Genomic DNA, 14,660 nt, shown 5'->3' on the forward strand with positions numbered 1-14,660 from the left:
GATTTTGTACAAAGAGTATGAATATGGGGGCCTGAAACTTCTCAACCTTGAAGCTATGTGTCTGTCTTCCAAAGATGTATTTAAACATTGAGTGGTACACAAATGTCCTGTTGGACAAAAAACATGTACTATATCAAAAGAAATTGTATCCTTTTTTACAAGTGATCCTCTCCCAGAGAGTCTGCTGGGAAACATGGCGGGGTTCATAAAGGAAACAATCCACTCATAGTGGTGTTTTCAATTTTATGTGCCAGAAAAAAGAGACGATATTTTGCAGCAGTTAATATGGATTAACTCTAATATTGTAATAGATGGAAAGCCTTTCTTTTGGAAAAATATGTTTGAAAGAGGAATCATTTTTGTCAATGATATTATCAATGAGAATGGTAAAATTATGAAGTATGATGAATTTAGAGCTATGTATGGTGATGCTTGCTCAAGCTTTTCATTTTATCAACTAACTGGAGTAATTGGGAAAAGATGGAAACAAATAATTAATTATGGAACTACTAAATTATTAGTTTGTAAACCTCTAATAAGAAATTCTAGTTGGCAAAAAGGAACTAAAATAAATGGAAAAATATATAATTTTTATTTAATAAAGAAATCTTTGAAGGATGCCTCATACAACACAAATGGAAAATGGGAGGACTTTTTTGACTGCCCGTTGCCATGGGATGCCATATTCAAACTAATCTATAAAACCACTATCGATGTGCAAAATCGTTATTTTCAAATTAAAATTATTTATAACTTCTTACCCACAGGGTATGTCATATTCCATAAAATTATGGAATATGACAGAGTCAGATGATTGCCGATTTTGTTGTCAGGAGCCTGAATCCACCCTGCATTTGTTTTGGTATTGTCATATTGTGTCTTTGTTTTGGGTGGAAGTTGAAAAAATGTGTTTAAGGATTGGTTTGTTTATGAAGCTTAATGTGGTTTCTGTTATTTTAGGAGAGTTCATTGACAATCATGATTTAGTCAATTTAATTATAGTACTCGGTAAAATGTTTATTTTTAAGGCCAAAAACAGATATTCACTTAGTATTACTTTCTTTAAAACATTTATTCAGTATTTTCTAACTTTAGAAAGTTTCATGGTTGAAAACGATAATGATGCCAAAAAACATTTAAAAAAAAGATGAGAAGTCCTCAAAGGCTTATTTTGAAAGTATAATTATGTTTATAGATTATATGATATCTGTTGTTGTGTTCCCTAATTTGAGTGACCTGGACATAATCTGGACTGTACATAAATGCTTATTTTGAAAATGTAATTTTGTTTATAAATTACATGCAATCTGTTGTGTTCCCTAATTTTTTTCTGTGTACATGAATGAAGGTGTGTGTTGCTGAGTCCGACTTGGCCATTATCTGGACTGGGCCTGGTTTAAAAACCCTTTAAACAAATCTAATTTCATTGGACAACCTGGTCTGTTGAAGATAAGGCCCTTTTTAAAAAATAAAATAAAATAAGATAAATAAATAAAAAACATTTCTTGGATAAAAAAGAAAGTAAAACAATATAAAAATAATTACATAAAAAATAGTAGCATATATATATACAGTATATAGCAGCCTATACAATCATGTGTGCTTCAGGGACTGTGTCCCTTGCAGATGTGTTGTCTATGTTGTGGGAACCAGAATATTGGTAGCAGAAAGAAATAACCCCTTTTGTGTGAGTAGGTGTGGATGAGTGTGCATGGGGGAGGTTGTTTGGGTTGATGCACTGATTGAAAGTGTATCTTGTGTTTTTTCTATGTAGATTTAATTAAAAAAAAAAAAAAAAAAAAATTTTTTTTAAATTTTTTTTTTCTTTTTTTCTTTTTTTTTAGAACAGGCCCACGGGCGACTCATCTGGTCCTTACGGGCGACGTGGTGCCCGCGGGCACCGCGTTGGTGACCCCTGATCTATATATATATAGATATATAGATATATATATATGTATATATATGTATGTATATATATATATATATACATATATATATATATATATATACATATATATATATATATATATATATATATATATATGTATATATATATATATATATATATATGTATATATATATATGTATATATATATATATATATATATATATATATGTATATATATATATCGGTATATATAGTGTGTGCTAAAATAAATAAACGAGCTTCATAACTAAATTCTCAATAAAATTAAAGTGCAAATGAAAACACAGCTTCCCCTTCTTTAGTCATAATTTTTGCGTTTAAGAAACTTCTCTGACTTTGGCTCCAGACTTCTTCTGTTTGTTTGAGATTGTCATTACTGCATTAAGTGGTGAAAAAGTGTATTACAACTGAGTACCGCTGCGGCCTACAGGGACCACAGCTGGGACTCAGATATCTAAGGCTGCCCTCTAGATGGTGCTCGCTAAAAAACACAGATTTAAATAACTATTGAAAAATCTGTAAAAAGTTATAGTAAAGTAATTCATTCAGGCACCTTAAACGATATCTCAACATATTTGTTATTATGATGTGTCTGAAATAAGCAAATACAGTTAGACAACTAGGAAATAAATGTTCAAGATTATAAATTGCTTTTTAACAGAACTTTACTACGTAGCTTTAGTGGAAATCCTGCAGCAGAATGATCTATTTTATCTTCAGCTATTTATTTAGTTGTGTGAAAGAAAGCCTTTCTATAGTTCTAATATAAAGTAAATTATTACGAGCAATTAACATTTATTTTGTATGAATTTGATAGAAAAAAAAATACAGTAGGATTTTGGAGTCAATTCTGTGTTATTTTCAATTACCGGTACTACTTTTAGAACACAGTAAGTGGCTCAGTTAGTACACAAGACATAACATTTAGTAAACACTGTTATAAATGTTATGAGGATAGTAGTGGTCCGACATATTTGTGAAAGATGAAATGTGTGTTTAATTACAAATTCATTTTGGGGATGTGTAAAGGGAAAATCTTTGTCCAAGTACGAGTGCATATAATTGTATTTTTCGCAAGTACAACTTCAAGTATTTCTGCATTACTACCAATTTTTAGGAGTTTACTGACTTTTAAACTAAGATGACAATTTAAACCTCTTTTAATTGTCACTTTTAACAAAAGTAGTTTGAAGGTAGCATAACAATCTATTAAAGCTATTAGTTTGGTTGGTACATAGTTCAAGGGCACCCCCGACACTAGGCAGAAAAAGCTTCTCTCCAAAAACCAGTTAAAAAGTTTACTCATTCATCATGAGCCTTTAAAGACGACACAAGTGGCGAGAATACAACAACTGTCATAAAGCTGAATAAAGAATACTGCAGCGAGGTATCTCTGACCCAATTTTCCTCTCATGCAGGGCCATTATGCGACTTGTGCTTCTTTTGTGGTATAAAATCTGGCATCCAGACTTCACCTCCAATCATCCCGCTTGACAGAGGTGCAGAGATAAGTGTTGAAGGTCAGTCCATGCAGAATGCACTTAATGCTTTTTTGGGGGGGTCTTTTTTTGGATCGATCGATACATAGATTTATAAGAGTCTGTTAGAGTTTGTTCTTAATTTCAGGTGTGTACACTGCACTTAAATCTAGATTTTAAAAATAATAGATTTAAAGTTACTTGTCTTGAGAAGCAGGAAGTTATTGGTATCTGCCTGAAAAAATATATAAAATGCATCCCTTAATATACTTAAGTTATATTAGCTTTGTGTTATAGGTACAGAGCAAATACGTGTAATATCTAATACATCCATAAAAAATAAAAAATCAATATATATATATATATGTATATATATATATATATATATATATATATATATATATATATATATATATATATATATATATATATATATATTATATATATATATATATATAATATATATATATATATATATATATATTTTTTAATATTTGTTTTTTTTGCACACACAGAGAAGAGAAAAAACAACAATATACAATGTAAAGCAAAAATATGTGCGGGACAAGTTAAGACAGGGGTGGGGCAAACTTTTTGGTTCAGGGGGCCACATTGGCTTTGGAAATTTGACAGACGGGGGCCAGGTGAGCACATGATGCATTTCATCCATCCATCCATCCATCCATCCATCCATCTTCTTCCGCTTATCCGAGGTCGGGTCGCGGGGGGGGCAGCAGCCTAAGCAGGGAAGCCCAGACTTTCCTCTCCCCAGCCACTTCGTCCAGCTCCTCCCGGGGGATCCCGAGGCGTTCCCAGGCCAGCTTGGGTCAGTCTACCCCAGGGCAGCTGTGGGCTACGAAAGTAGTTTACCACCACCAGGTGTGAATGAATGATGGGTTTTTAACATGTAAAGCGACTTTGGGTACTTAGAAAAGCGCTATATAAAATCCCAGGTATTATTATTATTATTATTATAGTCCTTCCCAACGTGTCCTGGGTCTTCCCCGTGGCCTCCTACCGGTTGGACGTGCCCTAAACACCTCCCGAGGGAGGCGTTCGGGTGGCATCCTGACCAGATGCTCGAACCACCTCATCTGGCTCTTCTCGATGTGGAGGAGCAGTGGCTTTACATTGAGCTCCCCCCGGATGGCAGAGCTTCTCACCCTATCTCTAAGGGAGAGCCCCGCCACCCGGCGTAGGAAACTCATTTCGGCCGCCTGTACCCGTGATCTTGTCCTTTCGGTCATAACCCAAAGCTCATGACCATAGGTGAGGATGGGAAGGTAAATCGACCGGTAAATTGAGAGCTTTGCCTTCCGGCTCAGCTCCTTCTTCACCACAACGGATCGATACAGCGTCCGCATTACTGAAGATGCCGCACCGATCCGCCTGTCGATCTCACGATCCACTCTTCCCTCACTCGTGAACAAGACTCCTAGGTACTTGAACTCCTCCACTTGGGGCAGGGTCTCCTCCCCAACCCGGAGATGACACTCCACCCTTTTCCGGGCGAGAACCATGGACTCGGACTTAGAGGTGCTGATTCTCATCCCAGTCGCTTCACACTCGACTGCGAACCGATCCAGTGAGAGCTGAAGATCCTGGCCAGATGAAGCCATCAGGACCACATCATCTGCAAAAAGCAGAGACCTAATCCTGCAGCCACCACACCGGATCCCCTCAACGCATTGACTGCGCCTAGAAATTCTGTCCATAAAAGTTATGAACAGAATCGGTGACAAAGGGCAGCCTTGGCGGAGTCCAACCCTCACTGGAAACGTGTCCGACTTACTGCCGGCAATGGGGACGAAGCTCTGACACCGATCGTACAGGGAGCGGACAGCCACAATCAGACAGTCCGATACCCCATACTCTCTGAGCACTCCCCACAAGACCTCCCGAGGGACACGGTCGAATGCCTTCTCCAAGTCCACAAAGCACATGTAGATTGGTTGGGCAAACTCCCATGCACCCTCAAGGACCCTGTCGAGAGTTCCACGACCAGGACGAAAACTACACTGTTCCTCCTGAATCCGAGGTACGACTATCCGGCGTAGCCTCCTCTCCAGTACACCTGAATAGACCTTACCGGGAAGACTGAGGAGTGTGATCCCACGATAGTTGGAACACACCCTCCGGTTCCCCTTCTTAAAGAGAGGAACCACCACCCCGGTCTGCCAATCCAGAGGTACCGCCCCCGATGTCCACGCGATGCTGCAGAGTCTTGTCAACCAAGACAGCCCCACAGCATCCAGAGCCTTAAGGAACTCCGGGCGGATCTCATCCACCCCCGGGGCCTTGCCACCGAGGAGCTTTTTAACTACCTCAGCAACCTCAGCCCCACAAATAGGAGAGCCCACCACAGATCCCCAGGCACTGCTTCCTCATAGGAAGACGTGTCGGTGGGATTGAGTATTCCCGCCACCGATCCACAACATCCGCAGTCGAGGTCAGAACATACACGGTGTTGACAGTGCACTGCTTCCCCTTCCTGAGGCGGCGGATGGTGGTCCAGAATCGCTTCGAAGCCATCCGGAAGTTGTTTTCCATGGCCTCGCCGAACTCCTCCCATGTCCGAGTTTTTGCCTCCGCGACCGCTGAAGCCGCACACCGCTTGGCCTGTCGGTACCTGTCCGCTGCCTCCGGAGTCCTATGAGCCAAAAGAACCCGATAGGACTCCTTCAGTTTGACGGCATCCCTCACCGCCGGTGTCCACCAACGGGTTCTAGGATTACCGCCACAACAGGCACCAACTACCTTGCGGCCACAGCTCCAATCAGCCGCCTCGACAATAGAGGTGCGGAACATGGTCCACTCGGACTCGATGTCCAGCACCTCCCTCGTGACATGTTCAAAGTTCTTCCGGAGATGGGAATTGAAACTCTCTCTGACAGGAGACTCTGCCAGACGTTCCCAGCAGACCCTCACAATGCGTTTGGGCCTGCCAGGTCTGTCCGGCATCCTCCCCCACCATCGCAGCCAACTCACCACCAGGTGGTGATCGGTAGAAAGCTCCGCCCCTCTCTTCACCTGAGTGTCCAAAACATAAGGCCGCAGATCCGATGACACAACTACAAAGTCGATCATGGAACCGCAGCCTAGGGTGTCCTGGTGCCAAGTGCACAACTCCGGGCCTGGCTCCAGAGGGGGGCCCCGGTGACCCGTGTCCGGGCGAGGGAAATCTGAATCCTTGTTGTTTCATTCCTAGAGAAGTCTTAGAGCTGCTCTTTGTCTGATCCCTCACCTAGGACCTGTTTGTCTTGGGAGACCCTACCAGGGGGCATGAAAGCCCCCGGACAACATAGCTCCTAGGATCATTGGGACACGCAAACTCAGCAACTCAGAGAGCTGCCACCTTGATATGCATTTCAAAGCATATCATATCTTATGGAACTAAGAGTATACTTCTCAAACATGGGCTATTTTAATCATAATACATCTATTTTCAACAATATCATATTAATACATCAAAGAAACATACAAATGGTATTAAAGGGTTAACACTTATATTCTCTTTTGGTGGGAGCAGTGTTGTAGATCACCCCTTTTTTGCCAGTGCCTCGAAGTCTAGTATCAGTTTTGTTGTGGCAATTCTCAAAACAGATATTTGCTCAATTCTGTTTTAATATTTGGTGGCCCGGATTAAAGGGACCAATGGGCCGCATGTGGCCCTTGGGCCGTAGTTTGCTCTCCCCTGGATTAAGAAGACCCTAAGGTCTTGTAAAGACACCTGCCCCGAAACGTCACTATTTACACAGCAGCAAAATGAATAAATAATTTAGACAAGTCACATGCAATACATACTGTATTATATACAGCAAGCATCAATATCATAATTCACTTCAGACCAACGTGGACTTCAATGTTTTTTTTAAAAGAAGAAAGACATGTTGTGGATTGAAGAGCTGGTGGCAGTTTATTCCAAAGAAAGGGTCCTCTGTATTTTAGCCAGCATTTCTTAGTTGATGTTCTACATAAAAGTAGATGAAAGTCATGACAGTATCTTATTAGGGCCCGAGCAGCGGAGCAAGCATCGCAGGTGCAATGCAGAGCACCTCAAGGGCCCTATATTATTATTGCAATTGCAATGTTTTTTGGGCCCGAGCAGCGGAGCGAGCACCGCAGGTGCAATACGAAGCACCGCAAGGACTCTATTGAAATTGCAATGTTCATTCGTGCCCGAGCAGGCAAAGTGCCTCCGAAGGCCCTATTGAAATAGCAATGTTTATTATTAGGGCCCGAGCAGCAGAGCAACCGCAAGGGTCCTATTGAAATTTATGTGTTTTTTATTAGGATTATTAGGGCTAGAGCAGCGAAGCAAGCACCGCAGGTGCGATGCATAGCACCTCAAGGGCCCTATTGAAATTGCTGTGTTTTTCATTATTATTGGGGCCTGAGCAGTGGAGCAAGCACCGCAAGGGCCCTATTAAAATTACTGTGTTTTTTATTATTAGTGCCCGAGCAGGCAAAATGCCCTATTGAAACTGCAATGTTTATTATTATTATTATTATTATTATTCTCCCATTTTGGGCACATTTTTGAGGCAGTCGGCATACATGAAAACTCCCCAAATTTTGCACAGATGGCCGGTAGGGCTCTAATCAAATATTTTAGAGGTCTTGAAACTGAACTGCAAAATTTGGCCTAATTGCGCCCCCTTTTAAGTTGAAAAAATTGAGCCCCTCATCCCAAAATTACGTATCGTCACAAAAATCGCTAGGGACGTTCGTCATGACAGGACGCATGACAAAGTCTCAAGAACCCGTATCTTAAAACAAACAAGAAGTCGGCCATCTTGGTTTCCGTCTGTCATTTTCGGCAACACAAAGGGGTCGTACTTTAACAAACTCCTTCAAGGGACTTTGACCAAATGAGTCACGGTTAGAATTACAGACACTATTCACATATAGTTGGCTCATCTAAGACATTTCTGTGACCGTGGAGAGGAAAGGTCCGTTTCATACATATTTGGTGGTTATGTAATGAGATGACCTTTTTTTGATCATCAATTCCAAGATGACTGCCAGTTTTGAGCTCAAATTTTTTCATTTTTTTTTATTTTTTAAATTGGCTAGAGCCTTCATTTTAGGCTCTAATGTTTAGTTTAGTTTATTAAGGATCCCCATTAGTCTACACCGCTAGTGGGCTAGTACTTTACAGATACTGTAATATAATTGTTCATGTTTTTCAGTCAGTACAGATTGGTGTTCTATCGTGATGTGCATTACAAACTCAATCACTTTTTGTGCTGACTTAGAAGCCAGCTTATTTCTCTCCGTTGCTAGCTTTTACTGCTAATACTGAAGCATGCCGATGTGTTACTACGCTAGAAAAAGAGTTCCTCCGTGTTCGCTCTTACAGTAACAATGTCGCTACAGCTTGATTATTATACAGGTTACGGAGCATAAATTAAGTCTTGATGATGGTTTTTGAATGCATTTTTAAAATGAGTTAGATGTTGAACTGTTTGCTCCCATTAGCTGCATTGTTAGCCACTTAAAACGAGCCGGTTTTTACATGTTAGAATGCAAAAAAACGCAACCTTTTGTCTTCTTGTCCCTTATTAGAATTGTGAACAAAAACAAGTGCAGTTCCCCTTTAAGGTGTGACCCATGAAGATGCACGTCATAATCAGATAATTCTTTTCAGGGTCAATGTACACAGGAACATTCTAATCCGAATTCAGATCAGATCAGAAAAAAAATTGCTCATGTACACATGGCTACTATTACCTACTGATTCACCTACTGATGACAGCATCAGGAGCAACAATTCAGTATAGTATAAGGATGCTTTGACATGGTCCCTGAAGAGGGCCTGATGCTCAAACCAGCATCCATCAGGTTGTGAGACAACCACCCTAGCACCTGAGCCATGTAACTACAGTATTTTATGTGGGTTAATTTTTCTCACTTAACGCTTGTTGTGCTCATAGTCGCCTATCATGATTGAGTTGGTTCTGGTACACTGCATTGTGCATGTGTATTTGCTTTTTTTTTTAAGTAATGTTCACTAATATTTAAATATATCTGGATTCAAGCTTTGATTTGGACAACCTTAATAGATACTTACATCAAATGAGTCAAACTAAACTAATGTTTTTGAGTATTTCTTTGACCATTTATTTAAAAAAATATTGTAACATACATATTGTTTCCGTGTTCTACATGAGTTAAAAGTTTGAAGGTGTCAAATATAGCTAGTGTTCATTTCTTCGTCTTTACAGATAGTCATGTGGAGCAGCAAGATGACACTTGCTTTGTGGGCCAGAGGTCAGGACGGGTCATCAGATCACTGGGCAGTGGTAAGCATCGTTGGAACGCCTAGAAACATTGGTTTGACATTGTTTCCATTCAAGGGAACTCATCAAGTCCAGGTACACAATGTTATTATCATTAAAACATGCCTACTTAACTCGACGGCGACAAATACAGTATGTTTGACCGCTTTCGTCGATGTAAAATTTGAGACCCAAAGCTTTCATTTAAATTAAAAATGGAATGTGTTAGAGTTAAGACTGTCTTCAAATAGCAGAAGTTTCGACGATTTGATTTGGCTGAGTCTGATTTAACGATCAACCTCACTGTCAAATCGGACATTAAACATAATTAGCGCTATAATCATGGGAGTGTGGAGGGTGGGTACAGCAGGTTTACTAAGAGGAAGTATGATTGTGTTCATCATTAGTAAAAGACTTTTGTGTGCAGACAAATAGTTTTTAGAGAGTAAGAATATTATTATCTGCTTGCAATTTTGGCTGTCTCTTAAAGGCAATCGCTGCATCCTGGCGTGTCTAAATGAGCTGGCCGTGTGTTTTGGCCTCCCACGTCTCTCTCTAAAACCTATTTGTCTGCAAACAATAATATTTCACTAATAGTGTTGGTAAGCTGTTTCTTCATGGGGGACCAGGACCTGGACGTGTAGCACTTTTTTGCTAATAAAGGTAATGATCCTTTCACAGTTTCAAATACAGAAACTTTGTTATGACTTCTACTTCCTCTAGTTAGTCAAGTTTGATGTCTTGTTGGCGAAGCCGAGCCAAGGACCTCAATAATAAATTTCCGGTTGAGATATTTGCTGGGTAGTACAACACCCTTTCTGTGTGACGTTGCAGCTCCATCTGTGTGTAGAGCAGCCAGCCTAAAGAACAAGAGAAGACAGAACTTGAAGGAGGAGAAGCTCCACAGTAAACCAACATCCCTGCTGCTCCAGGAGACCATCGCTGAGACTGTGTACATCAGTCGTCCCCTTGTACATTGTATCCTTCCAAAAAGTCTTCCTCATTATTTATTTTTGAATATAAAAGTATTTTATTTTTCCATAAACCGTGCATCCGGAAAGTATTTACGGCGCCTTATTTTTTTCACATTTTGTTATGTTACAGACTTATTCCAAAATGAAATAAATTCATTTTTGTCCTCAAAATTTAACAGACAATACCCCATAATGACGATGTGAAAATGTTTTTTCTTAATTTTGCAAATTAATTAAAAAAACAAAATTACATGTACATACCTTACATGCACGTACCTTTGGCAGCAATTACAATGTCAAGTCTTTTTTTTTTTATACAATGCCACAAGCTTGACACACCTATCTTTGGGCAGTTTCGACTATTCCTCTTTGCATCACCTCTCAAGCTCTATCAGCTTGGATGGGAAGCGTTGGTTTTCATTCAGGATGTCTCTGTATATTGCTGCATTGCTGCTTTTCCTCTATCCTTACTGGTCTCCCAGTTCCTGCCGCTGTAAAACATCCCCCACAGCATTAACATAACAGAAAAATGAAAATTTTAGCAAATGGCTGCAGTGAAACAAAGAGTAAAACATGTAAAGAGGTCTGAATTCTTCCGTACTCACTGTATATAACTGTGTGTGTGTGTGTGTGTGTGTTTATATATATATATATATATATATATATATATATATATATATATATATATATATATGTGTATATATATATATATATATATATATATATATATATGTGTGTATAACATTTATATATGTGTATATATATATATTTATGTTTGTATATATATATATATATATATATATATTTGTGTATAAAATTTATATATGTGTATATATATATATTTATGTTTGTATATATATATATATATGTTTGTATATATGTATGTGTGAATGTATATGTATCTATGTATATGTGTATATGTATTTGTATATCTATATATATACAATACCGTTCAAAAGTTTGGGGTCACATTGAAATGTCCTTATTTTTTAAGGAAAAGCACTGTACTTTTCAATGAAGATAACTTTAAACTAGTCTTAACTTTAAAGAAATACACTCTATACATTGCTAATGTGGTAAATGACTATTCTAGTTGCAAATGTCTGGTTTTTGGTGCAATATCTACATAGGTGTATAGAGGCCCATTTCCAGCAACTATCACTCCAGTGTTCTAATGGTACAATGTGTTTGCTCATTGGCTCAGAAGGCTAATTGATGATTAGAAAACCCTTGTGCAATCATGTTCACACATCTGAAAACAGTTTAGCTCGTTACAGAAGCTACAAAACTGACCTTCCTTTGAGCAGATTGAGTTTCTGGAGCATCACATTTGTGGGGTCAATTAAACGCTGAAAATGGCCAGAAAAAGAGAACTTACGTCTGAAACTCGACAGTCTATTCTTGTTCTTAAAAATGAAGGCTATTCCACAAAATTGTTTGGGTGACCCCAAACTTTTGAACGGTAGTGTACATACGTATTTAGGTGTGTATATATATGTATTTGTGTATATACCGTATCTATATGTATATGTAGATATACATATATCTACTGTATATATGTATAGATACAGTATGTTTATGTATGTGTGTGTATATATATATATATGTATGTATGTATGTATATATACATATGTGTGTTTAAATATGTGTATGTATATATATATATATATATATATATATATATATATATATATATATATATATATATATATATATATATATATATATATATATATATATATATATATATATATATACCCATTGTGGCCCCCGTGTCAAAAAGTTTGGGTACCCCTGGGCTTGAGTATATACATACATTTTTAAGGTGGGACTTGAATGCATCCACAGAAGTAGCATCTCCAAGTTGAGCATTTCAGAGTACTGTAGCCTGAGTGGAAAACTCTCTTGAGCCTGCAGACTTTTTAGGGCTCTGGGGGTCACTAATAAGCCGGCGTTTGTAGAACGTACATTTCTGGACGGAACATAAGGCACAATACAAGTGGAGAGATAAGATGGTGCTGGAGCGTTTAGTGTTTAAATCGCACCTGCAATGTACCGTGGGCCAGTATATGGGTATATGATCCCATTTTCTTGTTCTGGCCAAGAGTCTAGCAGCCACATTTTGCGCCAACTGCAATCTTTTATGGCTGGACATTGAGGGGGAGACCCGAAAATAATACGTTACAGTAATGGAGACAAGACATAACAAACTCATGTATAATGATCTTCGTGTCACTGGTTGACAAATTTTAGCAATATTATGGTGATGAAAGAAAGACGTTTTAGTAACATCCTTAACGTGCAGCTCAAACAATAGTTGGATCGAAAATAATGCCAAGATTTATTTTCGGTGTCGCTTTGGACAGTTGTTTTATTGTTGATTTCAAAGTGGTATCCATAAACAAAAGCCTGTGTCGAGCTCGACCGATAATCAACATCTCCGTTTTCTTGGGGTTAAGATGCAAAAAGTTGCCAGACATCCATTGTTTAATTTCATTAAGACATGCCTCCAGATGACTACAATCTGGTGTGTTGGCCAGCTTTAGGGGCATGGAAAGTTGGTCGTCACCAGTGAAAGCTAACACCGTGTTTGCATAGGATGTTGGCAAGCGGCAGCATGTAAATTCTGAAGGGTACAGAACCAAGAATCGATTCTTGTGGGACTCCGCAGGTGACTTTAACATACTCAACGGTCACATCGATATGAGATACACAGTGCGTCTTTTCAGTGAGATTCAGTGAGACTTAGCATTTTCTTGTTTTAGCTCCTGTTACTTCATTTGATGCGATCTAAAAGAATGTTGTGATCAATGGCAGTGCTGAGATCAAGGAGTAGCAACACAGATGCTGGATCGACGTCCATAGTTCATAGTTAAATCATTAGTCACTTTTGCCCTGAAACCCAACTATAAGAGTTCAACAACGATTGTTGGACGCTAAGTGTTTATTTAGTGGTTGTGTGACAATTTTTTCTGTGCATTTTCTTCAAAACACAACATTTGGAATCACTGTTTTGTTCAAGCTTCTGCACAGTTTAAATGTCCCAGTGTTGATGCCTTCATTAATCATTTTCACCACTTGGTGGCAACAGTCTACAACAGGGGTCACCAACCTTTTTGAAACCAAGAGCTACTTCTTGGGTACTGATTAATGCGAAGGGCTACCAGTTTGATACACACTTAAATAAATTGCCAGAAATAGCCAATTTGCTCAATTTACCATTAACTCTGTTATTATTAATAATTAATGATATTTATCTTTGTGGAAACACTGATCATCTTAATGATTTCTCACAATAAATATATACTATATAGGAACAGATAAATATCAATATGCAACACTTTATTTTTATATTTTCTCTAAGTGCACACTTTTCAAATTGAACATTTTCAAATGATCACTTTTAAGACAGTCTTGTGAAATCACAATATCCCATTTTAACTAGCTAGCCACTAACATTTTTTAACAAATCATGAATTACTTTGCACCATGTTTGTACAAATAACTGTCAAATTTTTAAATAAATCATGTCACACTTTGAACTGGACACCAAATCTGTTATCTGTTTCTTTGTTAGTTAGTGAAGACCAAGTCTTTAAAATATTTTCTTGGATTTTCAAATTCTATTTGAGTTTTGTCTCTCTTATAATTAAAAATGTCGAGCAAAGCGAGACCAGCTTGCTAGTAAATAAATACAATTTAAAAAATAGAGGCAGCTCACTGGTAAGTGCTGCTATTTGAGCTATTTTTAGAACAGGCCAGCGGGCTACTCATCTGGTCCTTACGGGCTACCTGGTGCCCGCGGGCACCGCGTTGGTGACCCCTGGTCTACAAGATAACAGATTTGTGCAGTGCCTGATTTGTTTCTTTGCAGCTAGCGTAGGTTCAGTCCCCACGTGTCAGCCTTTTGTCGGAAGTCCGTTGGAATAGGCTCCAGCTCACCTCACAGGATAGGTGCTTTGTGCTTAACAATGGATGTTTGTGAAGTGCAGTGACAGTA

At 38.7% G+C, this 14,660-nt stretch overlaps 1 protein-coding gene across 1 annotated transcript in view; it reads left to right on the forward strand.

The window, feature by feature from the left end:
- Window positions 1–14,660, forward strand: part of LOC133642398 (peroxisomal membrane protein PEX16-like) — a 75,026-nt gene that overhangs the window by 48,015 nt on the left and 12,351 nt on the right. The window contains exons 5-7 of the mRNA XM_062036563.1: window positions 3,346–3,447; window positions 9,633–9,710; window positions 10,521–10,664. Of these exons, the coding sequence (XP_061892547.1) occupies window positions 3,346–3,447; window positions 9,633–9,710; window positions 10,521–10,664 (324 nt within the window). The remainder of the gene's footprint in view (window positions 1–3,345; window positions 3,448–9,632; window positions 9,711–10,520; window positions 10,665–14,660) is intronic.

Source organism: Entelurus aequoreus, linkage group LG02, assembly GCF_033978785.1.
Source record: "Entelurus aequoreus isolate RoL-2023_Sb linkage group LG02, RoL_Eaeq_v1.1, whole genome shotgun sequence".
Classification (NCBI taxonomy): domain Eukaryota; kingdom Metazoa; phylum Chordata; class Actinopteri; order Syngnathiformes; family Syngnathidae; genus Entelurus; species Entelurus aequoreus.